The sequence below is a fragment of the Coffea arabica genome, chromosome 4e (genome assembly GCF_036785885.1).
Source record: "Coffea arabica cultivar ET-39 chromosome 4e, Coffea Arabica ET-39 HiFi, whole genome shotgun sequence".
Taxonomy (NCBI): domain Eukaryota; kingdom Viridiplantae; phylum Streptophyta; class Magnoliopsida; order Gentianales; family Rubiaceae; genus Coffea; species Coffea arabica.
This window is the reverse complement of record NC_092317.1, coordinates 34,863,700-34,891,431: the sequence shown is the minus strand read 5'-3', so window position 1 is coordinate 34,891,431 and position 27,732 is coordinate 34,863,700. Positions and strand designations below refer to the sequence as shown.

The window sequence follows — 27,732 nt, the reverse complement described above, 5'->3', positions numbered from 1 at the left end:
CAACCCAGTTCATAGTGTATCTAGGTTAAATTTACAAATTACAGAACCAGAAGGTCCTTGTCAGTACCGTTGTCAGTACTGAATTCAAATGACAATAACTCAGGCTACACAATTCCGTTTGGAGTGTTTTCAGATGCGTTGGAAAGCCAAAACATAGAGCTAAAAGTTTTGTGTTTTGGCCAAATGCTAATTTGATGTGGATCAAGGTGAAAAAATGCAGCCAAAATGAGGAAATGTCAAAACTGTCCACAAAACTATACCTATGGCAGAAAGGGTAATTTTGTCTTTTCACGTGTTACAGTGCTCAGATTGAGCTGAAATTTTGTAGGTAGCTACAAAACATAATTTCCTACAACTTTAATGTTTTAACCTAATGCAGATTCGGCCTCCATCATGGCTGAATGAAACAGGGCAGAACAGGGTAACTTCAATACTAAATTCTGGAATTTGATACATTCAAGTGATACTCTTCTTATTCTAGCTTGAACCACTATTTCACCACCTTATCTAACCTTATTCACATCATATTATATCTAAAAAAAGAGAAATATAGCTGAACAATTCAAAACCCTAACTCACAAATTCTCCATAATCATCAAAACTAGTTGCATAGCTTTCAATTAACCAAGAATATGAGTTGTGTAGCAACTTACGCAAGATTAAGGGAAATAAAGATGATGGACAGCCAATATACCTCACTAAAATGCTTGTAAGAGATATCCACCACCTCTCCTTGTAAAGTTTTAGCACACCAAGCTTCCCAAGTGCTCAGAGAAAGGATTAATCGGTTTAGTTTCTTGATTTTCACTAAAACTAAGCTAAAATCCCAAGATGAAATGAAGTTCTCTCCTCTTGTTTTTCTCCCTCAATATTCTTCGCCACCATAGCTGAAAATGAAGAGGAATGAAGGCCAAGAAAGGTTATAAGGCTTAGTCCTAGTTTGGGTCAAAGATGCATGGATTGCTTCCACTTGTCACCACCAATTTACATCTAAATGTTTTTTTCTTTTATCTTGGTTTTTGAAGTCAACATTTTTGGCCACCTTGATCAGATTTAGAGCTGATATTTAGGTTCTAATAACAATGAGATTAACTTGATAAAATGGTTGTCAAATGGTGTGGTCAATCGGTATTGAACGGTACCCGTCGGTTCACACCGTTTTTCCTTAACTCGCACGTACTAGGGTTTTCACTTATAATTCACTAACTTATTATTCTTATTTCTAATCACCCATTTAATATCATCTAAAATTCACTCTTAATCACCAAATTGAATACACACTCCGTACCGATTACTCCACTACAAAAGACGTAAAAAACCCTAGTTTATCGTAACGATGAAAGTAAAAGGAAACCCTTGTTTTTATGATTATTTGTAGTTATTGGGGAAGTGAATGTGTATTAAAGTTATTGTAAAGTAATAAATTCCAAATTAAAGGGAATTGTAATAAAAATATAAGGAATTTTACAAGTCCTCACACTCTCTCCCCCTTAAGAGAATTTCGACCTCGAAATTCATATATGTATTCATAAATAACTCAAGGTATTTCCCTTGCCTATTCGTTTCTAGCTCCCAGGTCTCACTATAACCAAAATTTAGCTAAACAATGGAAAACACGAATCGTACCTTCCACTACCTCCGTCGGTTCAGGTACCAATTGCTAGTCCAATGAATACACTCTGGCTGGCACCCTTGACCTGGTCCCTCCTACATTGGTCGGTTTCGGGTTTGATTTGCCAGCCGACTGAGTATCGCTGATTAGTGGGCAATTGACAATCTGGTGCTCCGTACTCCCACACCTTAAACACTTCCGAGCCTTTCTCCAGCAGTTATCCTTGGTATGGTTAGTCTTCCCACAATATGCACAATATAAGTGAGGGGTTGAGGTTTGGTCTAATTGTGAGGTATCTCTCGAAGTAACTTCTTTGGGTGTCCCCGAAATTCATACACCACCAACTCCTCGACTCATCTTAGAGGGTGGCATATCTAGATCACCTTGTCCCTGCCCTTGACTTCCACTAGGCGCACCTCTCCTTTTTGCATGAAAATTTCTCACTTGTGCCGTGGCAGTCTCTATTCTTTGGGCCTTTTCCAAAACCTCTGTAAACGTGTTAATCTGGGCTGTCGCCAAGGCTTCTTGTATCTCTACATTGAGGCCTTGCACAAACCTCCTTACCCTCCTTTGTTCCGTAGTTATCAATTCGGAGCAAATTTGGATAGTTTCATAAACTGAGTCTCATACTCAGCTACACTTAAAGTTCCCTGACGGAGCTTAATAAAATTATCTTCTCTCTTCTCCTGGACAATAGGTGGCAGGTATTTTTCGTTAAATTCCCGCACGAAGTTCAACCAGGTCCATGCGGTTCCCTTTCTCTCCCATTTTGCCCTAATTACGTTCCACCAGGCTCTAGCTGGTCCCTCAAACTGGAAAATAGCAAAATGCACCTGTCTCTCCTCCACGTAGTTTAAAGCAGTGAATATATTGATCATGGTTTCTAACCACCTCTCAGCTCCCTCAGGGTTCGGCCCTCCCAGGAACTTAGGAGGGGAAAACTTTTGAAATCTCTCTAGGGCCCTATCTTGCCCCATATCGGGTTCCCTAGGATGATTCACAAGGGCTTGACCCTGTTGCTTCACCAATCGAGCAAGGATATTAGTTATTTGTTGAATCGCGGTTGCCACCTGATCCCCCTTTCCATCCGGGGTCCAGGTTGCGGTTCAACTGTTTCACCTCTTTCCTCTCTCGGTTCTTGCACCGATTCTTGTGCCTGTCTATCCCTACGGCCACGGCTAGAACTGCATCCTCGGGTAGTTCCACGTCCTTGACTCTGCCTACCCTCCATACCTTTTTTGAACAATAGCCCATATAAGTATAAGCAAAATAAATTAATTATAAAGTTTGATAAAAGCATTGTCAAATCATAAAACACAGTGAAAAACATACTTTCGTTATATACATAGCGTAGTAATTCACATATCTTATGGGACATTAACCCTAGATATTGCTCAAGAACTACACTTAATCAAAACTATCGTACACGTGAATCATAAGGGTCCCACATCTAACTAATATCTTCAATATCTCAAGTCCAGAATATTCGTATTCCCCGTGCCTTGGTTTCGCCATCCAAACTTATCCTAATAGTACTCGAGATATCGATTTATCATAAATGTATCACTCTTTGGTACTTAGGTACAAGAATCCAAAAATGTGATAATTCACCACTCGAATTGGCCAGGTTCAAGAGGAAATCAACCACTTTTGAGATTCCTACCCAACATACATATCTAATGTCCCCAACAATAGACATTTCTTCCACACTTAACAAGTCATTCCGTACAGTCCGAGAACCCTCTCCTGGCACGAGCTTGATAGGAGCTCTGATACCATCTATGACGACCCCACCTCCCCCTAGGATTTAGCGAGTCGCCTGCCCAGCTCTCACCAGGACTCACTCACTTAAAGCTTGAGAAAATAAATTACAAATGTAGAAAAATAAATAACACAATCCCTTCAACTTAATATATACAATAATACTCAGTTCCAACTACAAGGTTCATACATGCCCAAATACATTAACGGGTGTACAATTCAAGTACTTACAACCCTAGTCAGTTGCTAGCGTGAGTACAAATTCAAAATTCAAAACAACTAAACTACGCTAGTCTGTACCAATTTCACGCCTCGCTCGTACCCCCTGTAAGGAAAACAAATGGCGTGGGATGAGCTAAAAGCCCAGTGAGATTTCAAATAGCAAGTTGACCATTATTTAAAAGTGTAAGTATCACGTAGCAAAATAGTGAGCATAACAAGTTTATAAAAGTAGCATTAACACTTCAGATAGCAAATCTCAAAATGAGAGAGTGTAAAATTCTTTTCTTTTAAAACGAAACAATAACACGATAAGTACTAATCATTCCAAAGGATAAGGATACGGACGGCTCTCAGGAGCCAAATTCCATTGCATCACCAGAGCTTGATCAAGTAATAGTTGACACTCCGTCTGTGACAGCCCCACCTCCCCCTAAGGCGAACCAGAGGGTTCGGCGGGCCGCCTGCCCGGCTCTCGCCGGGACTCAGTCGTTCACTACGGTCCTCAAATGAATTGCAATATAAATCTCAAATATACATCACATGGTCCTCAAATATACATCCAAGTCTCCTATAATTACATGTCACAATTGCAGCGGAAACAATTCCCAACTAGACATAAATGATTCCAAATCCAAATTGTACAACATAAAGGCCATCCATTCACGTGAATGAGCACAACAAGTCCTGCCTTCGCCTTGAGCCCTGTGGAGGGGAATAAAATATTTTTGGGGTGAGCTAGAAGCTCAGCGAGTAACCAGAAAATTAGTAATCCAATCGGTTTAACAATATTTCTTTTCAATGATGTCATAAATCACATGATAAGTCCAGAAACGATTACAACATTTACAAAACATTAAATATGGAGTATCAATTATTCAAGAAACATGTACAATGGAAAGCGATAGTAACATTCATGAAAAGGATACGTTCATTTTTTATAAATAATCCCTCGTTCATCTTTTTATTCGTTCATCTTTTTTTTTTCCGGACGTTGGCCGGTCTCCACCCATCCGGACGTAGCCGGACTACAAGGTAATACTCGAGTATACCAAATTCACCCAGGGTCACCATATCGCCCGACCGAGTCCGCTTCTGGCTCGAGTCGATCGGTAACGTAGGGCAGTGGCCAGTTCAGCCAAACGGCTTACATTCATACGCAACTAGCATTTAATCATTAATCATTGAAAATTTCATATTTATTTAGGTCGAGTGCGATAAAACACACACTCGCCTAGAAAACTCGTTTTAACAATCATTGAAAGCACTTAACACATTATCAATCAATAATAACAAGCCAATAAATCAAGGAATACAGCCAACAAGGAACACTCATATGCAAGCACGCATGATACGCAAGAAAACAGTTCAAAAGTAACTTTGGAAACAGTTTCAAGGTAAATAATGTAAGAAAACGGTTCGAAAGTAACTTTGGAAACAATTCAAAAGTAAATAATGCAGGAAACGATTCATAAATAACTTTAGAAATAGTTTGAGGTCACTCACCTCAATGGCTCAGAAATCATCCATCATATAACATTGCCTTGCTCAAACCCAAGTCTTAGATCACAAACTCAATGCAATCAAGTCCTTTCAAAGTTCGGACAACACTTCCCCCGAATTTGCTTACTTTTGCAGCCATCATGGCTTCATTATATCCTCAGCCAGTCCCAAAGGTACACACACAACAACAAGTTCATCCAATAGCCATTCAGCAAGCTCCAAGTAGTACTAGTACAAGTCAAGCTAGGGAAAAGTCCGGAAATGAAAGTTTAGCTCAAAACCAGAAAAACAGTTTTGACGTCATTTTGCGGTAATGGCACCAAAAGTACTACGATTGTCGGATGAAGGTGAAAGACCCACCGTTTCGAAGCTAATAGATAGGGGTACAATATTACAGAAGGTCACTCAACCCAGTTTCGAGTGTAACCAGGTCAAAAATGCAAGAAACTATACCAGAATCACAAAAACAGATTCACTGAACGCATTCCAGCGTAAACATCATAACTCAGGCTCTCCAAGTCCAAATCCAGAAATTCCAAAACCAGATAAAAGCTAATAAACAGGGATACATTTCATCAGAAGACCTCAACAACCAATTCGGAAGAAATTCCAGCCAAAACAACCAATTACAGTCGCAAATCCCAATTTCGGGTAAACCAGAACAGCAATAGTAATTTCGACTTTTCTCACTCTACGCTACTCCGATTGACCTGAAATTTGGTAGGCACATTTAAAATGTCATTCCCTACAACTTTCATGTTTTAAGAAAAGGCCAATTCGGCCTCTATCTAGGACCTAAAATTTCGGACAGAATGAAGAACCAAGAACCCTAATTTTCCAGATTTCTTCCAAAACAGAATTTACTTGCAATCTTCCACTTTTTCCACCTTCTAGAATCATTAAACATCATTTCCAATCATCATACATAACCACATAATCATACTCATATTAAAACAGAAAAATCCCCAAAAATAATAAAAGTTCATCCATCCAACCACAACTCAAAATATAATCCATCAAACCATCTCTTTAGCCATCACAAGTCTCTAATTTAGCATAATCAAGAACAAAGAAAGGATGGCTAGACATGATACCTTCAAATATCAAGAAAGGTGATGACTTAGGGATTTTTCTTCCAAAACAACTCCACCAAGAGCTTCAATCTTCCTTAGCTAGCAAGTTTTATGGAGTGATTTGCAATTTAATCGGTTGGAACTCAAGATTTGGACAAGAAATTGAAGTGCAAGATGATGGATTTTCTCTCTCTTTTTCTCTCAAAATTTCGTCCAAGACAAGCTAAAATGGAGAGAAATTGGGTCCAAATTGGTTTTAGTAAAGTTAGAAAAGTCTTGGTCAAAAGTCAAGGTCCAATGGTTTTGTGACAAATGGTCCTTTAGGGTTTTAATCTTATCTTTTTGTCTCTCCAATACAAATATCTTAACACATTGTAAAATAATATCACTTAATACAAAATTCCAACAAGTTGTCAAAAATATAATGCATTTACCGCACTTGCGGGTCCCACGTCCAAAATACGCTTTTAATTTCTCAAAAACTAACCGATACTAGAAAAATCATTTTAAAACTATCTTTGCTCATAACTTTATCTGGGGAATTTTTCTAATCAAGAAAATGTAGAAAAGGTGGGCGTTTAAAAAAATAACCCCTAGAAAATTAGAAAATTTCCGGGTTCTCAAACTCATTTTTTTTCGGGGCGTCACACCGTCAACTTTCAAGTAAGTAACCAATCCAGTAGAGCACCACTTAAACTACTCTCCGTCCACCATCCAAACCCCTTACCGGGCTCGAACTCCAAGATAAACACTGGTGGTAATACTCGAGTATACCGATTAGTCGAGGAGATAACACTCCACTTGACAACACTAGATACCCATGGTTCGTTATCTAATTGACCAAGCCCTTGCCGGCTCGACTCGATTAACTAGCCAGTGGGGTTTGGGTCCCCAAGAAGTTGATGAGATATCATCTCCAATCGACTGAATCAAAATAAAAGTACGGAGACGGGAATGAGAGGCACCGCCCACTCACATTGAGTGTGGTACATGCTGCCGCTCAGCACTTACAAGTCAAGTACAAGTATATCAAGTCAATTGCAACAATAAACAAGTATATATCATATTAGGACAAGTGCGATAAAGTACACTCTTGCCCGATCAAATAAATTACATATCATTAAATCACATTGGTCAAGTATTGAAAACAAGTGTCCAGTTTAATCAGGTATTTGGAAGCACTCACCAAAAGTCTAGTGCCTCTCAAAAGTCACGTTCAGGTCCAACTTCTTGGTTGGAGTCCAAATCTGCGATAAAATATCATTTGCGAATGTAAAACTCTCTAGAGTGCGAAACGTAGGAGTTTCGCTTGGAAAAAATCAAGTAAATGCAACTCGTTTAAGTAGTATTCAAAATACTTATCAAATTCCGAAAAATTCATGCTCGCTCTTAAAACTTTGAAACTTTGAAGCAATTATACTTGAAATACCATTTGAGTCGAAAAAATGGAGAAAACGTATTTCTATTAGTCATAAATTTCATTTTTTCAAGGGTACAAGTTTCGGCCGAATTCTAACTTATATACCTCGATAAAAGAAGATGCAAATATCCTAGATGGTTCAAGTGGTATTCGTCCTCAAATCCTTACCTAGTTCTCGAGTGCAAATTTGGGCAGCACGCCCTTTGTATTTAACTATTTTCCAGCCATTTATGGCTGCATTCTTTTCCTCAATCAGTCCCAAAGCCACACACAGATAATCTCATTACAATAGCCATTCAATAGACTCAATGTCATACAATTACAAAACCAAGCTAGAAAAGTGGTCGGAAATAAGGTTTAAGACATAGAACAAAAAGACAGGTTCGACGTCTCTTAGCGTATTGGCCACAACCGAAGCTACGCTCATCGAATTGGGGTAAACTTTATACCGTTTCGAAGCTAAGCCAAAGGGCTACAACTTTTATGAAGACAACGTAACCCAGTTCATAGTGTATCTAGGTTAAATTTACAAATTACAGAACCAGAAGGTCCTTGTCAGTATGGTTGTCAGTACTGAATTCAAATGACAATAACTCAGGCTACACAATTCCGTTTGAGGTGTTTTCAGATGCGTTGGAAAGATGAAACATAGAGCTAAAAGTTTCATGTTTTGGCCAAAGTCTAATTTGATGCGGATAATGGTGAAAAAATGCAGCCAAAATGAGGAAATATCAAAACTGTCCACAAAACTATACCTATGGCAGAAAGGGTAAGTTTGTCTTTTCACGTGTTACAGTACTCAGATTGAGTTGAAATTTTGTAGGCAGCTACAAAACATCATTTCCTACAACTTTAATGTTTTAACCTAAGGCGGATTCGGCCTCCATCATGGCCGAATGAAACTGGGCAGAACAGGGTAACTTCAATACTAAATTCTGGAATTTGATACATTCAAGTGATACTCTTCTTATTCTAGCTTGAACCACTACTTCACCTCCTTATCTAATCTTATTCACATCATATTCTATCTAAAAAAGAAGAAATATAGCTGAACAATTCAAAACCCTAACTCACAAATTCTCCATAATCATCAAAACTAGTTGCATAGCTGTCAATTAACCAAGAATATGAGTTGTGTAGCAACTTACGCAAGATTAAGGGAAATAAAGATGATGGACAGCCAATATACCTCACTAAAATGCTTGTAAGAGATATCCACCACCTCTCCTTGTAAAGTTTTAGCACATCAAGCTTCCCAAGTGCTCAAAGAAAGGATTAATCGGTTTAATTTCTTGATTTTCACTAAAACTAAGCTAAAATCCCAAGATGAAATGAAGTTCTCTCCTCTTGTTTTTCTCCCTCAATATTCTTCGCCACCATAGCTGAAAATGAAGAGGAATGAAGGCCATGAAAGGTTATAAGGCTTAGTCCTAGTTTGGGTCAAAGATGCATGGATTGCTTCCACTTGTCACCACCAATTTACATCTAAATGTTTTTTTCTTTTATCTTGGTTTTTGAAGTCAACATTTTTGGCCACCTTGATCAGATTTAGAGCTGATATTTAGGCTCTAATAACAATGAGATTAACTTGATAAAATGGTTGTCAAATGGTGTGGTCAATCGGTAGTGAACGGTACCCGTCGGTTCACACCATTTTTCCTTAACTCGCACGTACTAGGGTTTTCACTTATAATTCACTAACTTATTATTCTTATTTCTAATCAGCCATTTAATATCATCTAAAATTCACTCTTAATCACCCTCTTAATCACCAAATTGAATACACACTCCGTACCGATTACTCCACTACAAAAGACGTAAAAAACCCTAGTTTATTGTAGCGATGAAAGTAAAAGAAAACCCTGGTTTTTATGATTATTTGTAGCTATTGGGGAAGTGAATGTGTATTAAAGTTATTGTAAAGTAATAAATTCCAAATTAAAGGAAATTTTAAGAAAAATATAGGGAATTTTACGAGTCCTCACACAGAATCTTACAAATATGTATTCCAAAAAATTGTAGTCCTTTGAGTCTATTTTCCAATGGTATGAAGTTTATAAATTTTGGACTTAAGAAGCTTGCGATACGATTTTTCAAACAATGTCGCGCAAAACTGGAGAAAATTCTGTTTTCTAAACTTGTTATTGCTTCCATTTCCAACTTTAAGTTGGAGTTGTTAACCATTTTGAGCTTGGTTTTATGAGTGGAATTGAAGTTTAAATGAAAGGAAATGAGTTTTTTCAAATCATTTTAGGTCGGACAATTTCTAACTTTATATTTTGAAAGTCTTGTTTTAATTTCTTCAAACGTTTGACTATAATCGATACTCTTGTGCTCCAAATGACTTTTGCAACGTTGATTTAGTAAGCACATGAGGCTTTCTCCTCGATTGCAACAAGAAAATATTATATTTTGATAGGTTATACGGGCATAAAACTTATAAATTGATGCATTTTCTAAATGAAGTTTTGAAACCTCAAATTTTTCATGCATTTTGGCTTTGTATTGCTAGTCTTTTAATATAGTATATGACTATAGGACTCGAGAGAGTTCAAGAGGACGAACCGGGGTTAAAGTGAAGGGTTGCAATTGATTGGTGAGTGTTCCAATGCATGTTATTTGATTATGCATGACTTGAGAAAATACTATTATTTGCTTAAGTGCTCTCCTTTGAATGACATGCTAATAAGTGAATGACTGTTGTGATTTTCTTGTCTTGTTAATTTGCTATGAGTGCATGTTCACATTGCATGAATGCGTGATAAATAAGCAAGAATGTAGGCCGATGTGTACTTTATCGTATCGCTTGAACTGAGATTAACCTATGCTGGCACCCTATCCAAGACCCGCCATTTGCGAGGTCGGATCAGTTGGACAGCTTTGGGTTTATAGCTTACCAATGTTAAGTGCAAAACTCAAAACTCTTTGCCGAAAGTTCTTGAGTACAATGTTTAATGTTTAATTTAAATGAGAGGATTGTTGATTTTTCGGAGGGCATGAGATGAATGTTAAATGGGGGGATTGTTGATCTTTTGGAGGAGATAAGGTGAGAGTTCGGAGGTTATAACGTGGCAAAATGTAGGGGATTGTTTATTGGCAGTGATAAGATGAATGTTGCTCCCTGTGAGCCCCGTATCCTTTTAATGTTTAAATTATTGTTCATCCTTGTATTTACTTGAACGAATGATTGAATGCACGCATGAATGTTATTGTTTATCAAGTATTTTACATTGAAAGATTCCAATTTCAATTAATTGCTCCACTACCAGTTTCTAAAGTTGAGTATTGATTTTCTTTAACCTATATTATTTGGGAAAATGTGTTTACATGTTAAATTGTGTTATTCCCTTATTTGGGCTATTTACCTAGAATGCTCACTGGACGTAAGCTCATCCCATGTTTTGTTTTTCTTAATAGGATTTAGATCTGAGAGTGCTTAAGAATACTGTTGCAAGGTTTTGAGAGGCTTTAAGTTTTTATTTTAGTAGAAATGACTGTAGTGTATATATTTTTGGGTTGTAGTTAAGATAGGCACCGAATGACGAATCTTTTGTACGCAAACCTATGTAATAGCTTTTGGATGTATGTAAATGTTATTTTGGCGTGTAATGAACATTATTTTGGTTAGTTTAGAAATTTCAAATAATTCTTACTATGGATTGTAGTGAGTCCTGGCGAGAGTTGGGCAAGCGATCCGCTGACCCCTCTGGTTCACCTTTGGGGAAAGTGGGGTTGTCACAGTTGGTATCAAAATCTAGGCTTCAGTTCACTGTAGAGTATCCTAGGCTGAAAGTTAAGCATACCGGACTGTGGGACTAGTCTGATTGTTAAGTGAAACATCGAACATCTATGATCTCGATGGTTCTTAAGACAAGTTCTTTGCGCGTTTCTTATCCAGGATTTGGCGGTGAGAGAAGAGAATTGTGAGGGGTTAATTTCACGAATAAATGATGAGTTTCTTGGATAATGGTAAGATTTCATATTTAGGAGTCAAATCTTTGACTTGAAAACTTATGAAGCTCTCATTTCATTTGAAGTATCCCTTTAGGATTTTTAGATTCGAATGTACTTGGCCGCAGCTAGAAGTGACTCTTGGAGTGATTGATTAAGTATAGTTTTTCCGCAATTGTCGTTGATAGATATTTGTTTTAGAAAGATAGTGTTGACCGGATTTGTTATGATATGATCTAGTGACCATTGATTTTGACTTGTGTGAAAGGGATAATATGGTTGGAAGTGAGAATTGTTTAATGTATTTAATGCCTTCAATTTGAATGTGTATGAAACTTGGTTTCAACTTGTGTTCATGAAATAGCTCTGATTGAGCCTAATTGGTAACTAGAAATGATTGTGACTACATTGCTTGTAGAAATGTTTTAGTCTAATTTGTCAGTTATTATTTTTCAATATATGTGCTTGTCATTGGTATGTTCACATGCATATGTGTGTATATGTTCATAATGAATATTGGATTAATACATATCTACATAGATTAGTTGAGGAAAAAAGATGGAAGCTGGAAGACATTGACGGGGACGTCTACGAGAACAAGCCCAAAATCAAAGGGTAGAGAGTGGGTTTGTGACTAACCAAAACGCTGAACCAAGGGTTGGGGCAAATGATCAAGTGGCATTGGCTATAAATCGTATGACAGACTTGTTAGAACGTTTAGTACCCTAACTGGGCCAAAGGGTTGTGAGGACTTGCAAAATTTTTCTTATTTTCTTAAAATTTCCTTTTACTTTGAATAAATTGCTTTATAATAGCTTTACTACTCATTTATCATCTCCATAGTTGCAATAAATCATAGAATTAAGAGTTTCCCCTTTACTTTTATCGTTAGGGTAAATTAGGATTTTCGTGTATTTTGGTAGTGTAATTAATTGGTGAGGTGTGGGTACTAAATTTGGTGGTTAAGAGTGAGTTTTAGATAAGAGGAAGTGTGTGATTACAAGTGCTATTAATAAGTTAGTGAATCATAGGTTAAAACCCTAGTACGCGCGAGTTAAGGAAAATAAGCTTGAATCGACGCACATCGTTTGCTACCGATTGAGTGCACCACTTGAGCACTACTTTATTACCTTAATCTCCTTGTTATTAATTGAGCAAAATCAGCCCCAAAATATCCTCAAGCCAGCCGAAATTTTGGACCAAGAAAAAGAGAGAAAAGAAAAAAAATTGACCACAAATCAAAGTGTGACACTTGTTGACTTTGACCAAGCAAATTTCCTATCTTCTTATCTTTCTTCTTGGCTGATTTTTCTTCATTTCTTGCTGGTCTTGGCCGAGAGTGAGAGGAGAGAAAAACAAGCGAGGAAAGCTAGCAACTTCAACCTTGAATCCATCTTGTTTGAGTGAAATCTCAAAACCTAAACCGATTAAACTTACCTTGTGGTGTTTGGCAAGCTTTGTGTGGGAAAAGTTTTGAGAAAGAGGTTTGGTTTTCATTTACAAGCATCTCTTGTAAGGTATAATGGTTTCCTTTCCTTTCCTCATACTTAATCTTGTTAAAAATTGGGAGATAAGCTTGTGTTCTTGGTTTCCTATGGTTAATTATTTAGTTTTGAATGATATGGTGGAATGTTTAGCTTGGGTTTCAAAATTTCAGTTGTGATTATTGTTGTTTAGCTAGTATATGATGATGATGAGCTTGGATAGGGACTTGGGGTATTGATTCAAGGCATGAATGTTAATTTTAAGCATTAAAACATCAAATTCCAGCAAGTGTAGTGGAATCTGCCCTATTTCTGTACTGCATATTCGTCCATGATAAAGGCCAAATCAGGTCTTGTTCAAAACATGAAAAGTTGTAGGGAATGGAGTTAAATATCTACCTACAAAATTTCAGCTCAATCGGAGCACTGTATCTTGTGAAATAACTAAATTACCCGTGACTGCCAAAAACCCTATTTCACAGGTAGCTTTCTGTTTTCTCTGAGATTTCATATTTTGACCTTGAAAATGCATGAACTGGGTGTTGATGTCTTCATAAGAAATGTATCTCTCTGTCTTAGCTTCGAAACGCCATAAAATGTACACCAATCCGATAAGCGTAACTTCAGCTGTGACCAAAGCGCCGGAAGATGTCAAACCTATTACGTAGTTATTCTTCTTTAATACTAGTTTCCAGCTTTGGTCTTGGTCGTTTCATTGCTAGAATTGCCTTGTATTTGGATGAAATTGAGCCTAGTTGAAAGGCTATTGAGTTAAGATTGCTTATATGTGAATTTGGGCTAAGTTGAGGAAAGAAATGAAGCCCTAAGTGGCAGGAAAATAGCTAAATACAAAGGGCATGCTGCCCAAATTTCTATTACTTGCTCTTACGAATATTAGTAAGATGTAAGGTTTGATTTTAGGGTTAGTTGGGTCTTAAATTACATATGTATCCTTGAATGCACTTCAATAGTAGTATATGAGTTGTTTTTGACCAAGATTTGGTATCAACTAAGATGAAAAGTGTTAGTTTTATCTCGAAAACTTTGAATTACATTTGCTCACTTCAATTTGGGATTGGTTATTCTTAGGGTTTGTCGGTGATCAAGGGCATAATCCGGAAGGAAACTTTTGACGTTATTTTGGCTTAGACGGGTGAGTGTTCCTTGTGTGTTTGTACAATAAGTGACTATGTGACTATTTGTGAATGTTTGTTTGAATGTTAAATTCTTTCTAAGGATTGCTAAATGGATTTTGGATGGGCGAGTGTGTACTTTATCGCACTCGACCCAGGCCAAAGTGAATTTTCAATGATTGAATGCTACTTGTGCATGAATGTAAGCCTTTTGGCTGAATTGGGCCCTTGCCCTTCATTGCCAGTCGACTCGAGGCAGAAGCGGATTCGGTCGGGCGGCTGGTGACCCTGGGATAGTGTTTTGGTATACTTGAGTATGACCATGAAGGTTGGTGGAGAACTTGTGACGCCCCCACTTCTCCCTAAGGCGAACGAAAGGGTATCCGCGGGATGTCTGTCCAGCTCTCGCCAGGACTCAAGACAATTCGATTCAAGCTTAACGATACACAACAATTAATACAGGCCTAAACGAAAAGTCGCATCCATAATCGAATATCCAAATCTTACACCACGAGTTCAAAATACATCAGTTATTCAATTCTTACATCAGGTTCCCAAAAGATACATTAATTCCCAAACTATACAACAGCCAAAAGTCTAGTCAAATACATATGAAACCCTAATACAAAAGTACATCCCAAGGAGTTTCTCCGAGTTTCACTCTACATCCATTCCTGTTAAGGAAAACAAATCTACGGGGTGAGCAATTGCTCGTGAGGCCAAGAACACACATGCAAGCACGTTGTCCAAGTAATAATCCCAATTAACAAGTAAAACAATAATATTCAAGTAAATGACAATTTGAGCGAGAAAAGTAAACAGAAACAATTCAAGGATATAGGAGCTCTCAGGAGCTAGTTTTCACTTGCATGATCAAGAACCTCCACGAATTGACACTCCATCAATCGGGTAGGTTTAGTCCGTAGAACTTCACTGAACCTGTCCCCGTTCACCGTTACATACCTCTGTACCGAGCCCGCTTGTCATTTGTTTGAGGCGATACTGCTCGAGTATGCCAAGCAAGACCTCTCAATAGGTCAAGCTTATGTTTTCTCATGGTTCACTAAGGAGCCCGACCAAGCCCGTGCCGGCTTGAGTCCAAGGTTGGCCAGTGAGAATTGGGCGTCCCCCACGATTACAATTAAGAGTCGAGAAGATTCACTCCAATCGACTTATGCAGCCATAGCATAAATAGTCACTTAAACACTTCACTTAATTCACTTAACAAGTTACTTCAAGTAATTCAAGTATTTCATGTCAAGTAATTCAAGTACATTTCACTTAAATGAGAACGAGTGTGATAAAGTACACACTCGACTCAGCATTTTCAAAATATCCCATTTTCAATAACAATTAACACGTAACACATTTTTCACACACTTGACACTCACCAATCAAAAACAAGAAAGTAATGCCCACTTGAGGGTTCAGGCGTCCACCGTGGGATCCTCTTGAGTGTCTGAGCAATTAACAATTAACCATTACACACTATCACTTATAAATCCTCTCTTATCAAGAGAGAGATTGTACACTTGTACAATCTAAGAAAATATCACGAAGTAGAGCTTCACTTGCTCAAAATTCAAAGTTCGAAGGTGGTGTTTAATAACACAAGGAAAAACTGATTTCCTTTGTGAAAACAAGTCCAAAATGGTCAATTAATATTGAAGGGTAGGGAAGAGTCTCCAAAAATCAATTCCCGTCAAGTTTGAAAATTTCAGATTTAAGGTGCATTTTTTGAAAAATCGTATCTCACTCTTCGTAAGTCCAAAATTAGAAAAATTGGTACCGTTGGAAACTGTTTCCAAATTACTAAAAGTTCCTAGAAGACACTTTTCCATGATTCTAAATGGAAGACACTCAAATTTTGGCTTCAAGTTGCTGATTTGGAATCCCAAGACAGATTCGGGGTTGGTTTTTGGCAAACTTTGAAAATTCGGCAAAATTCACAGAATGTGAACTAGACTCTCAAATTTGAAACTCAATTAGAGTTACAATCAAAGTTTAAACTACAAGAAACAGAACACAAATCGGAGTTTTGAGCACCAAGATATAGTAGCTCAAAGTTGGCCAAAAATTGAGACTGTTAGGCAATTTTCAGATTTGGAAGTTTAGCTTTGGTAACTTATTCGTGCGTCAAAAAAGTCTTGGAATGAGACTAAAATTGGTACAATTTAACTCCCATATGAGGGATACCCCTCTACCAAATTTCACTTGAAATTTCACAAGGGAAGGTAGTTAACTAAACTACCAAAGTTCAAGGGAATCCGAAGACAAATCTGTCTTCAAGCTTCCGTTTTCCGTTTTCAAACATTCGGCCAATGAAATCATCTCAACATGGTTCATTTATGAAGAAAAGGTCTAAGAAACATCCAACATACATTTGGTAGGTGATTGACACCAAAAGTTTCAAAATAACAAGTCCCAATTCGAAATAAGCCATTGGCTAGCCCAAAATTAGGGTTTTCTTTCTCTAGTGCAGGTCTGTAATTAGGCCATAACTCACTCAATTCAATTTGGAATTAAAAATGTTTGGTGGAGTTGAAAACTACATTCAAAGGGCTACAATTCATCAGAAGGAATCGTTTTAAAATTCTGCCCATAGCTAGCTCAAATTTAAGCAACAAGTCCCTGCACCTCATTGACTCTCTAGCAGAGTAACAAAACAGGACAGGTAACTTTGAAGAGTTGGTACAGTTCACTCAAGTCGAATCAGGGGATGAATTTTATACCGTTAGAAAACTAGAATGTCTGGTTTCTAATGCAGCAAACGGCACTCGATTTCGACATTGGAGCAAAGAGTTATGATTATTCAAAGTTCGCTGCCAGAGCACCTCTGTACACATTTTCCACCTATGAAACCATTTCAAAAATTCAACTTTTACCCAACCAAATCAAGTGATTTTTGGTGGAAACTTTCCACACAACCTATACAACATATCTACATCAAAATCAAGACAATTTGAACCCCTAAAATTGCACCAAGAGGCGTGGCAAGGACAGGGCAGAACTGGCCCTTCTTGGATTTCAACTTCCTTTGATTTTCTTTCCACTTTTGCAACTTATATACACTAGTTTAACACTAAATCAACATAAATAACATCCAAACTCATCAAATCAGTCTAACAAGTCCATTGTGGGATTTCATAGAGCCCAGTCAAGTGATTTTCAACCATCCAAAGCTACCCACATGAAGCTACAAGCTTCCAAGTGAAATTTAACTCCCTAGAACTAAGATTTAAAGGTTGGATGATCATTACCTCCTAGATGTTGCTAGAGCAGAAATTTCGGTCACTTTGAGCTCCAAGAAAACCATGAGAATGAAGCTCCTTTCCTAGTCCAAGATGATCTCCAAGTGGTTTTGAGTTTGTGGTAGAAATTTGAAGTGATTTGGCGCAAGATTGTGAAGTGAAATGATGAAGCTTTTTGGTCTTCTTCTTCCTTGGGAGGTTCGGCAGCTAGAAGAGAAAGGAAAGAAATGTTGCTGATGGGTGAGGCTTCCTTGGGAAGCCTAAGAGTTTGTGGCCAAAATTACTCCAAAAGTCAACCCTCCAATAGTGTACGAACGCGCGCGTTTCGTGCCCGTTTCCTCTCGGGTTTGTTTCACTTGTGCACTAAACCTCTAATGCAGTTCCATTAACACTATTAATAGTCTAAAAATAAAAATCCAAAGTCACTCAATTAGTCGCGCGCGCGAAAACGCGAACTTCCGACTTGTGCGTGAGAAAGTGCAATTTCTAAGAAATTCTCGTAACGATAGTATAACTAACTAATACTTGGGTGATAAATCATAAAAATAACCATTTTAGAGATATAAACATGAGTCCTCAAATTAATTCCTCAAATCTCCAATAAATTTGTATCAGCGCGTCTTTTGGAAAACTGTGGCGACCCCACTTTCCCCTAAGGCGAACCAGAGGGTTGGCGGGCCGTCTGCCTAGCTCTCGCCAGGACTCACGCAAGAGATCTAGCCCAAATCCTTCCGAAGTATAGCCTAAATTATTACAGTATTGATCCTCCAAAATAGACCAATAACTAAGACCACATTAACTTCATAGATAACATCACTTTAAGATAGCGACTCGTCGATTCTTAAATACCTTACGCGTTACAAACCACGGAATAAAGTCAAACAATCCCATTTAACAAATTCATACAAGCCAAAAACATTCTTACAAGCTAAGTAACAAATTTACACAAGCCACATAACCAATCTAGGGTTTACACTTTTCCAGCTTCAAGTGGCAACCCGAAACAAAAATACATTGTTTAATCCTAAATACATTAATAACAAGTAAAGTAGATTTCAGGCCTTTCTCATATGCCAGAACCTGTCAAGGAAAACAAAATAACGTGGGGTGAGCTAAAGCTCAGTGGTGCCCCAAAACATGCAATTACATAAGGCAAGTAGCAAATATTGATTTCAACTAAAGTAAACGATTAGGAAAGCGTATAACAGCACAAGGTAGGATACAGGGACTCTCAGGAGCCATGCTCCACGAACTTGATCAAAATTTTCCGTAGTTGACCCTTCGTCAACTTTCACTACCTACGGTCCATGTAGAACGCCACTTCACACCAGTTCCTACCTCCATTCATACCCCTATCCCGGGCCCGCACACCAAAAAAAATGATAGTGGTAATACTTGAGTACACCCTTTTATAAACTAGTCGAGGGATTCACCCAACGACGTCATAGACTAGTCGAGGGATTTACCCAACGCGTCACAAACTAGTCGAGGGATTTACCCAACGATGTCACAAACTAGTCGAGAGATTTACCCAACGACGTCACAAACTAGTCGAGGGATTTACCCAACGACGTCACAACACTTGAGATATTCACGAAAACATTTCGCACAAGTTACCACTCGAACGGCTAGTGTGATAAAGTACACACTGCTCACTTCGATGGATCAAAAACCACTTTGTAATTATCATATATCGAGTCAAGAAAGCACTGTAACCAAATAGTCATAAAACAAGCAGGGACACTCACCAAGAGTGAAGCTCAGATGTCAAGTTGGGAATCGAAATCCGCGTCCTCGCAAAATCCTAGAAAACCAAGTTTTAAGAACTATAAGTTTTCTATTCAAATTCTAGGTATATAAATATAAAAGGTTATTTGGTATATTACTAGTTTATTTCCTCGAAAAAATTCGACAATCCACTTAGGATTAAACTTAGTAAAATTAGTAAATTGTTTCATATGGCTTTCTTTATAATACTTTTCTTTCTCAAAGTGCCACTAGTACTTTTTTTTTTATTTAAAGTAAGTTTTCTTGCCGAGCAGGTTTTCTACGCTTTTTAGTTAAAATTATTAAAATCTCGTATTTTGTCAATTTTCCTCTAGACATCTAGCCAGGGACAAATTTTAAGGAAAGAAAAGGAGGTAAAACAAGACTTAGGGTTTTAGAAACTAGTGAAGTCGTTTTCTAGAAATAATAAGGTTAGTTTAAGCTAAAGGAAGAAATATCGAGTCGGCAAAGTTTAGAAATTTTCTACACAAGACTTTCTAACGTAACGTACAATACCAAGTTTTATCGTTCGATACTAGGGCGAAGATATATTTAAATAGCTTGCTTAAAACTTTCTCAAGTTCACAGGACCAAAACGGATTTCTTACGATTCCGATTCACAAGCACATAATATTTCAGATTTGTCAAAATAGCAAACTCACATTTCAAATAAAAAGCTCACTAGGGCTTCGTCAATCATTAGCCCAAGGTTTCAACAGATTCATTTCTGATCAAAATTTAAACAAATGACCAAGGCTTCGTCAATCATTAGCTCTTGGTATCCAACAGGCTCATATCAGATCACAATTGAACAAAATAAATGCAAGGCTTCCAAGCAGTTCCATCGACTAAACCGCAAGGGTTTTGTCAACCAAGTATAAATAATAACAAGTAATTCCAGCAGTTAATTTCATCAAAACTTTAATGTTTGTGAAAATAACTCAAATAGCCAAACTGGAAATTTTCCGGCATCTATACTTCAACATTTTTGGTCCAATCTTCCAACATATCAAATGTTTCATAGCTAAACCACTTACACGGCTTAAATACACATTTTTCATGCATTTCTAAACCATTTTCTTCCAAGGAAAAATTCCAGAAACAAGTTAAAATTTCCAACTCAAGTCTCTCGGCTACTAGCAAATTTTCCAGCAGCTTAATTGATCATCAATCCAACTTTTCCTTGGCTAAATCAGTGTTTTAAGTACTCAAGTTCGACATGCAAACACTTAGCTAGCTAATTAACATTTCTAGTTCAAAATCAGATTCGAATAACAACTACAAACATCCCAAAAATCCAGAAATTTGTCCAGCTAGCCTCGGATGAACATGCATGTAAGCTGGTTTCATTTTATTTTTATTTTTCTTGCCTAACCTAGATAACTATCCTCATGCAAGACTTAATCACCTAGTGTTTAGTTGGTTAATCGAAATTACAAGCTCAGATTACTTTAATTAAGCAAGATTAAGTCTGCATTTCCTAATCAACTCTCGGCAATTTCTATTTCCTTCCGAATCAGATTTCTTAAGCTATCAATCTCATCATCCGAACGCACAAACAATACATGCATGTCTTATTCATCTTATTATTTTATTATTATTATTTTTTACTTAGTTAATTACAATTGCATGCTCAGATTGTCAAGAGATAAACGAATTAATCTCAGCATTATCCCCTTAAAGTCTCGGCAAACCCACTTTCTGCGCACATCAGAATTTTCCTTTCCTCAATTACTCATCCGAACGCTTAAACATTACATGCCAGCTCCTTAACATCTTCACCTACTTGTAGTTAGTCAGTTTAAGTCCAAGATTTACCTCGAACTGAAGCTTATACGCGTGGCACAAAAGCTGTCAAGTTTCCTCCTCTCTCGGACAGCTTACGCACTCGATGGTTGCGGTTGGAACTGATGAAGATGGTGACGATCAGCAGCTGGTTGAGGTTAAGAAAATGCAGAAGGAACTCACGCAGTGTTTCTCTCCTTTCTTCCCTCTAGCTCCCGGACAGAACAGAAAAACTACAGCTCGGGGTTTTCTTTTTCTTACTCTCGGATACAGCAGGCAGCTCTCTTCTCACGGTCGATACTCACGAGGTAAGGTGGAGTGGTGGTGCGAGGCTGAGATAAAGTGGAGTGTTTGAGAGAGGTGATTCGCAGTGAAGAGAGGTGAAAGTGAAGTGTGTTCGGCCGAATGGAAATGGCTATGTTATAAGGTTGGCCGAGAGGGTGTTGGTGTGGTTGCATTGTAATTTTCCGAAATAGTGGAGGGTATTTCTGTCTTTTCACATCTCCTCCTAATTTCTACTCAAGTCCTCAATTCTAACTTAATTCCAAAAATTATCCCAATTGTGATTTAAACGCCTAATTATATACTATCCTTGCGAAAATTTAATCAATGGGAATTTTCACGTCCTAAGTATACTTAGTATACTTGTATCGATTTTGTCTAAAATTTATCGATTGCATCTTAATACTAAGGTTTCTCATAACCCTTTACATTATTAACGATTAAACTAGCTATCGGAATTTAAAGAATTTATTTTTAAGGAATAAAATTAATTTAACTCAAGATTTATTAATTTAGTATAACAAAACCAATTAATTTAATAGTTCAGCACAATTATATTATTTTTCACATAAAAATTATTTTTTTTCGCACTTATTTAAAAACAAATAAATAATAAAAAAAATAATGCTAGAATTTATTAAAGAATAAGAAATGCAAATGAAATATGCACTGAGGTATATATATATATTTCGAGGTTCTCACATCCTCCCCTCCTTACAATGAATTTTGTCCTCAAAATTCACACTTTCTAGAGAAATAAATCGGGGTACTTTTTCTACATTTCTTTTTCTAATTCCCAAGTTGCTTCCTCTAGTCCGTGATTTCTCCATAAAATCTTCACCAAAGGAACTTTCTTATTTCTCAGTTCCTTCACTTCTCTTTCCAAAATCTGGACTGGCCCTTCTTCATACGTTAATGACTCATTCACTTCAATTCCTTCCAATTGCAACACATGGCTTGGGTCGGGGTAATATTTCCTAAGCATGGAGACATGAAAGATGTCGTGAACCTTGGCCATGCTTGCAGGCAACTTCAACTGATATGCTACTTTTCCGATTCGTTTCAAGATCTCCAAAGGTCCGATATACCTTGACTTTAGTTTCTTACCCTTCTTGGATACTACTCCGCCCTTCAAGGTTTTAACTCTTAGGAAAACTTTGTCTCCTACTTCAAATTCCAAATCTTTTCTCCTTGTGTCGGCGTAGCTCTTTTGTCTACTCTGGGCAACTTGAAGCCTTTCTCTAATTAGCTTCACTTTCTCATGGGCTTCTTCTATCCAAGGTATAGCCGTTGGATCCACAATTTCCTTTTCTCCCACTTCATCCCAATGATTCGGAGATCGACACCTTCTCCCGTACAACGCTTCATAAGGTGCCATTTGAATCGAGGCATGATAGCTATTATTATACATAAATTCTACTAAGGTCATATACTGACTCCATTTTCCCCCAAAATCCAATATACACGACCTCAGCAGATCCTCCAAAGTTTGAATTGTCCTTTCCGACTGCCCATCGGTTTGGGGATGGTACGCAGTATTAAATTTCAACTTGGTCCCCAATGACTGTTGAAATTTCTGCCAGAAACGCGAGACAAACCTTGGATCTCGATCAGACACAATACTTATAGGGATACCATGCAATCTCATGATCTCTTCTGTGTACAACTTGGCCAATTTCTCCAAAGAAAAGCTCATGCACACAGGTAGAAAATGTGCAGACTTGGTAAGTCGGTCAACTATCACCCAAATTGCATCAAATCCCTTTTGACTTCGAGGCAACCCCGTTACAAAATCCACGGTTATATGTTCCCATTTCCATTCGGGAATTTCTAGTGGTTGCAATAGACCAGAGGGCTTCTGATGCTCAGCTTTTACTTGTTGGCAGATCAAACATTTCTGTACGAACCCCGCTACGTCCTTTTTCAAACCGTCCCACCAATATAACTCTTTCACATCGTGATACATCTTATTCACTCCTGGATGTATGGTATACTTTGATCGATGTGATTCTTCAAAAATTTCTTTCCTTAACTTTTCATCTGTCGGAACCACAATTCGATTTCGAAACCTCAACACTCCTTCAGACCCTAATTTAAAATCTAGTGTTTCCCCTTTTTGCACTTTCTCTACATTCTTCTGGATTGTAGGATCCGTTTTCTGGGCCTCCTTGATACGCTCTAGTAATGGTGACTTTAATGTCAAGTTCCCAAATAAAATCTTCAATTTCTCTAAGCGAGGGTTCCAACTACTAACCTCTTCTAACATGTCCCATTCTTTAACCATTAACCCTGCTACTTGGGCCTTTCGACTTAGAGCGTCTGCTACCACGTTGGTTTTTCCGGGGTGGTAGTTAATCGAACAATCATAATCTTCCAGAAATTCTACCCATCGCCTCTGTCTCAAATTCAATTCCTTTTGGGAGAATAAGTACTTGAGCCTCTTATGGTCCGTATAAACTTCAAAAGTCACGCCGTACAAGTAATGTCTCCATTTTTTTAAGGCAAAAATCACTGCGGCCAGTTCTAAGTCATGCGTTGGGTAATTTTGCTCGTGTGGCTTCAATCTCCTAGAAGCATAGGCAACTACCTTACCTTTTTGCATCAAAACACATCCTAGACCTTCTCTAGAAGCATCAGAGTATACGGCATAACCTTCTCCTCCATCAGGTAATACCAAAACAGGAGCGGATGTTAATCGCTTCTTTAACTCCCGAAAACTCGACTCGCACTTTGGAGTCCAGATAAACTTGTTACCTTTCTTGGTCAGCTCGGTCATAGGTCCAGCAATCTTCAAAAAATCCTTGATGAACCGCCTATAGTAACCTGCTAATCCCAAGAAGCTTCTAACTTCTGTTGGAGTCTCTGGCTGTTTCCACAACATAACGGCCTCAACTTTTACCGGATCCACGGCAATTCCCTCTTCAGAAACTTTATGCCCTAGAAAAGATATCTCTTCCAGCCAAAACTCGCACTTACTAAATTTGTCATACAACTTATGCTCTCTTAGTATCTGTAAAACTAGCTCCAAGTGCTTAACATGTTCCTCTCGAGTCTTAGAGTATATCAAAATATCATCGATGAAAATCACTACGAACTGATCTAGATACTTCTTAAAGACTCTCTGCATTAAATCCATGAAAGCAGCTGGTGCATTAGTTAATCCAAATGGCATGACTGCAAACTCAAAATGTCCATATCTTGTATTAAAAGCAGTCTTGGGTATATCTTCCTTCTTAATCTTCAACTGGTAATACCCTTGCCTCAAATCCAGCTTAGAGAAAACTACGGATCCTTGTAGTTGATCAAATAAACTGTCAATCAACGGTAGAGGGTATTTATTCTTAATTGTAATCTCATTTAACCCTTGGTAATTAATACATAACCTCAAGCTTCCGTCTTTTTTCTTAACAAATAGAACAGGTGCTCCCCATGGTGAATCACTTTCTCTAACGAAACCTTTCTCCAGTAGGTCCTGTAGTTGAATTTCAACTGTTTTAGCTCTGCAGGAGCCATTCGGTACGGAGTCTTAGAAATCGGAGCCGTTCCCGGCACCAAGTCAATCTTGAACTCCACTTCTCTCTCCGGCGGTAATGTCTTTAATTCTTCAGGAAAAATGTCCGAAAATTCCCGTACCACTGGTACATCTTCTAACTTCACTTGGTCACTAGGAGCGTTAATCAGGAAGGCTAGGAAACCTTGCGCTCCTTTATGTAACATTTTCCTCGCCCGTATTCCCGAGATCATAGCAGACGATGCTAACCTACCTTTCACATCTAATTTCAGGGTTGCTTCCCCGGGAATCCAAAGTTCTAACACTTTTGCTCTGCAATCAAGCTTAGTATGATGATGGGCTAGACAATCCATTCCTATAATAACATCATAACCTTTTATGTCCAAGCTGATTAGATCCACTAGCATTTTACGCTCTCCAATCCAGAATTCACAATTCTTATAGGTTAAGCTAGTGATCATATTCTTATTACCCGTAGGTGTCCTAACTTCAAGATCGAAGGGTAATCTAACAGGTTTCACATCAATTCCGGACATAAAAGTTGGATTCACAAATGAATGAGTTGCACCAGGGTCAATTAATACTCTAGCTAATCGATGAAAAATTGGAAGAGTACCTTCCACAACTTCCGAGGAGTCAGGTACAGGTTGGTCATCTATAGCGTACACCCTGGCAGGGACTTTCGGCTTGCTATCTCCAGAATTGGTTGGTCTAGCATTCAGGGTACCATCGTCTTGCATTTTTGGGCAACCGGAAATTTGGTGCTCACTGCTCCCACACTTCAAGCACTTTCCTTGTTTCCTCCAGCAACCACCCACAGTATGGCCAGGTCTCTTGCAATACCCACAGTTTGCTTGGGGAGTGGTCACACAACCTCCTTGCGAGGCGATCCTAGGTTGACCTCTTCCATTTGGTCCCCCTCTAGCTCCATTATCTCTCCCCCCTGCACTTCTTGCCCCAGTTCCTCTCGCTAGGGCACCTCGTGGTGCTCCAGGACTATTCACTCCGCTTGTTCCTCGACCTATTTTGGCCGGTGGAGCATTTCCATAAGTCGGCTCCCGACTACTGATAGGGGCAAATCTTTTCTTAGCTTGAAAAGATTTCACTTGGGCTCTAGCTACTTCAACTCGTTGGGCTCTCTCGACAGCGTCGGCAAAGGTGTCTATCCGTACGGCAGCTAATCCTTCCTGAATTTCCACGTTCAGTCCCTGCACAAACCTCCTTACACGCCTTTGCTCCGTGGCTATCAATTCAGGAGCAAAACGGGACAATTTCGTGAATTGGACCTCATATTCGGCGACACTCATCGCCCCTTGCCTACATTTGATGAAATCATCCTCTCTCTTCTCTTGGATGAGAGGTGGAAGGAATTTGGCATTGAACTCCCTTGTGAAGTTTGCCCAAGTCCTCGGAGTATGGTTCCTATCCCAGTTAATCCTAACCAGGTTCCACCAGGAACGAGCAGCTCCCTCAAACTGGATTGCGGCGAAAGTCACTTGTCTCTCCTCCGCATAGTTTAAGGCTGCGAAAATGTCAGAGATTCTCTCCCACCAGCCTTCGGCTATCTCCGGTTCGGGTCCTCCATAAAACTTGGGAGGTCCGAATTTCAGAAATCTTTCTAATGCCCGATCCTCAGTATCGGCTGGGCCTCCTTGGTGATGCACTTGTCCAGAGGCTTGGTGTTCAGTCAAGTGCTCTAAGACATCAGTGATCCGATTAATTGCGGTGGCCACTTGATCTCCGGCCATTCCCTCTTGCCCTTGGTCTTGATTGACCTCAGGTTCCCTATCACCACCCGCTTCTGGGTGTTATCTAGTAGGTCTCCCACGTCCCCTTCCTATTACTTGGCGATCCATAGCCTAGTTATGCCTATTATTGGAAAATAAGGCAATTAGGCTAGAATATTATTTGTTATTATTTTTCTCTTTGTAAATAAAATCAACCTAAAAATTGAGAAGAATAAGAATAAAACGCTTAACATATAGTTACGTGTAAAAGTCATACAAATAACGGGTTGGGACATTTCCAAAAGTAAGGCACATGAGTTTAACAAAAACATATACAAGTAATCCCTTAAACAAAAATCAGGGATGTGGTGCCTCAAAAGTAGGCCATCGAGCTAGACAAAATTTGATGGCCTAACCTAGTGTCCTCCTTTCGAACCCTACCTATCTAATACAATCAAGTCAGATCTAACCTAACCCTCAGCAGGGCTACCAGGAGCAACATCCTCCTTTGGATCCACCTCCGGATCCTCCTCTGGGTCTTCTTCCGGGTCCTCCTCAACGCCTACCTGAGCGTTACCCTGAAGAATACTCGTGGCCTCATCCATCATCATAGTGGCGTCAGCCCTAATACCAGCACTCCTATCACGTACTCTCTCGGCTAATCGAGTCAACCGAGATCTCTGTCTCCCTATCTCCCCGCGAGCAGCCTCCAACCTAGCATGCTCAGCTGCTAACCTCTGCTCTAACTCAGCTATACGGTCAAACTGAGTGTCCACCATGATGCTCAACTCCTCAACATCCTGGGTCAAAGTATAGTTAGCGTCCCTCAAATGGCGACGCTCATCGTCTAAGGACAGCACTAAATCATTAGGGTAGGCATGGGTGGCCCTACACTGACATCGGGGATGCCTATCAGCTGGTGAGTAGCGTATATGAGCTCCTCCGCCTTGTGGCCTATAGGAGATGGACCTAAGAGGCTCTATATGTCCATTAGTCTCTCCATTACCATTAGCATGCCCATTTCCGTTCTCCATACCTGCAAAATAACCAAAACCCAAAGGTTAAAACTTAAATAGCTAGTTTGGTCAGGTACTACTTAAATATGTCTAGGTATCTCATTTCTTACTTCTAGAAAGGATTAGGGTTTCTAACACATCTAATCTATCTTTCAATTAACTTTTCTAACCTAGGCTCTGATACCACCTGTGGCGACCCCACTTTCCCCTAAGGCGAACCAGAGGGTTGGCGGGCCA

At 38.8% G+C, this 27,732-nt stretch overlaps 1 protein-coding gene across 1 annotated transcript; it reads right to left on the bottom strand.

The window, feature by feature from the left end:
• Window positions 1-2,653: 2,653 nt before the first annotated feature.
• LOC140005591 (uncharacterized) lies at window positions 2,654-26,500 on the bottom strand. The gene is made up of 5 exons (XM_072046598.1): window positions 26,195-26,500; window positions 24,683-25,939; window positions 23,834-24,362; window positions 22,470-23,611; window positions 2,654-2,845 (listed from the first exon to the last, which is right to left on the bottom strand). The coding sequence occupies exons 1-5, from the start codon at window positions 26,498-26,500 to the stop codon at window positions 2,654-2,656; spliced, it is 3,426 nt and encodes a 1,141-aa protein (XP_071902699.1).
• Window positions 26,501-27,732: the final 1,232 nt, after the last annotated feature.

Excerpts from the sequence above, each read along its gene's own strand:
- LOC140005591 (XM_072046598.1), bottom strand. The coding sequence starts at position 26,500 with ATGGCCGGAGATCAAGTGGCCACCGCAATTAATCGGATCACTGATGTC. Across the intron at positions 25,940-26,194 it reads CTCGTTCCTGGTGGAACCTG|GAAGGATTAGCTGCCGTACG; the intron begins GTTAGGATTAAC and ends GTGGAAATTCAG. Across the intron at positions 24,363-24,682 it reads GAAAGGTTTCGTTAGAGAAA|AGAGTCTTTAAGAAGTATCT; the intron begins GTGATTCACCAT and ends GATTTAATGCAG.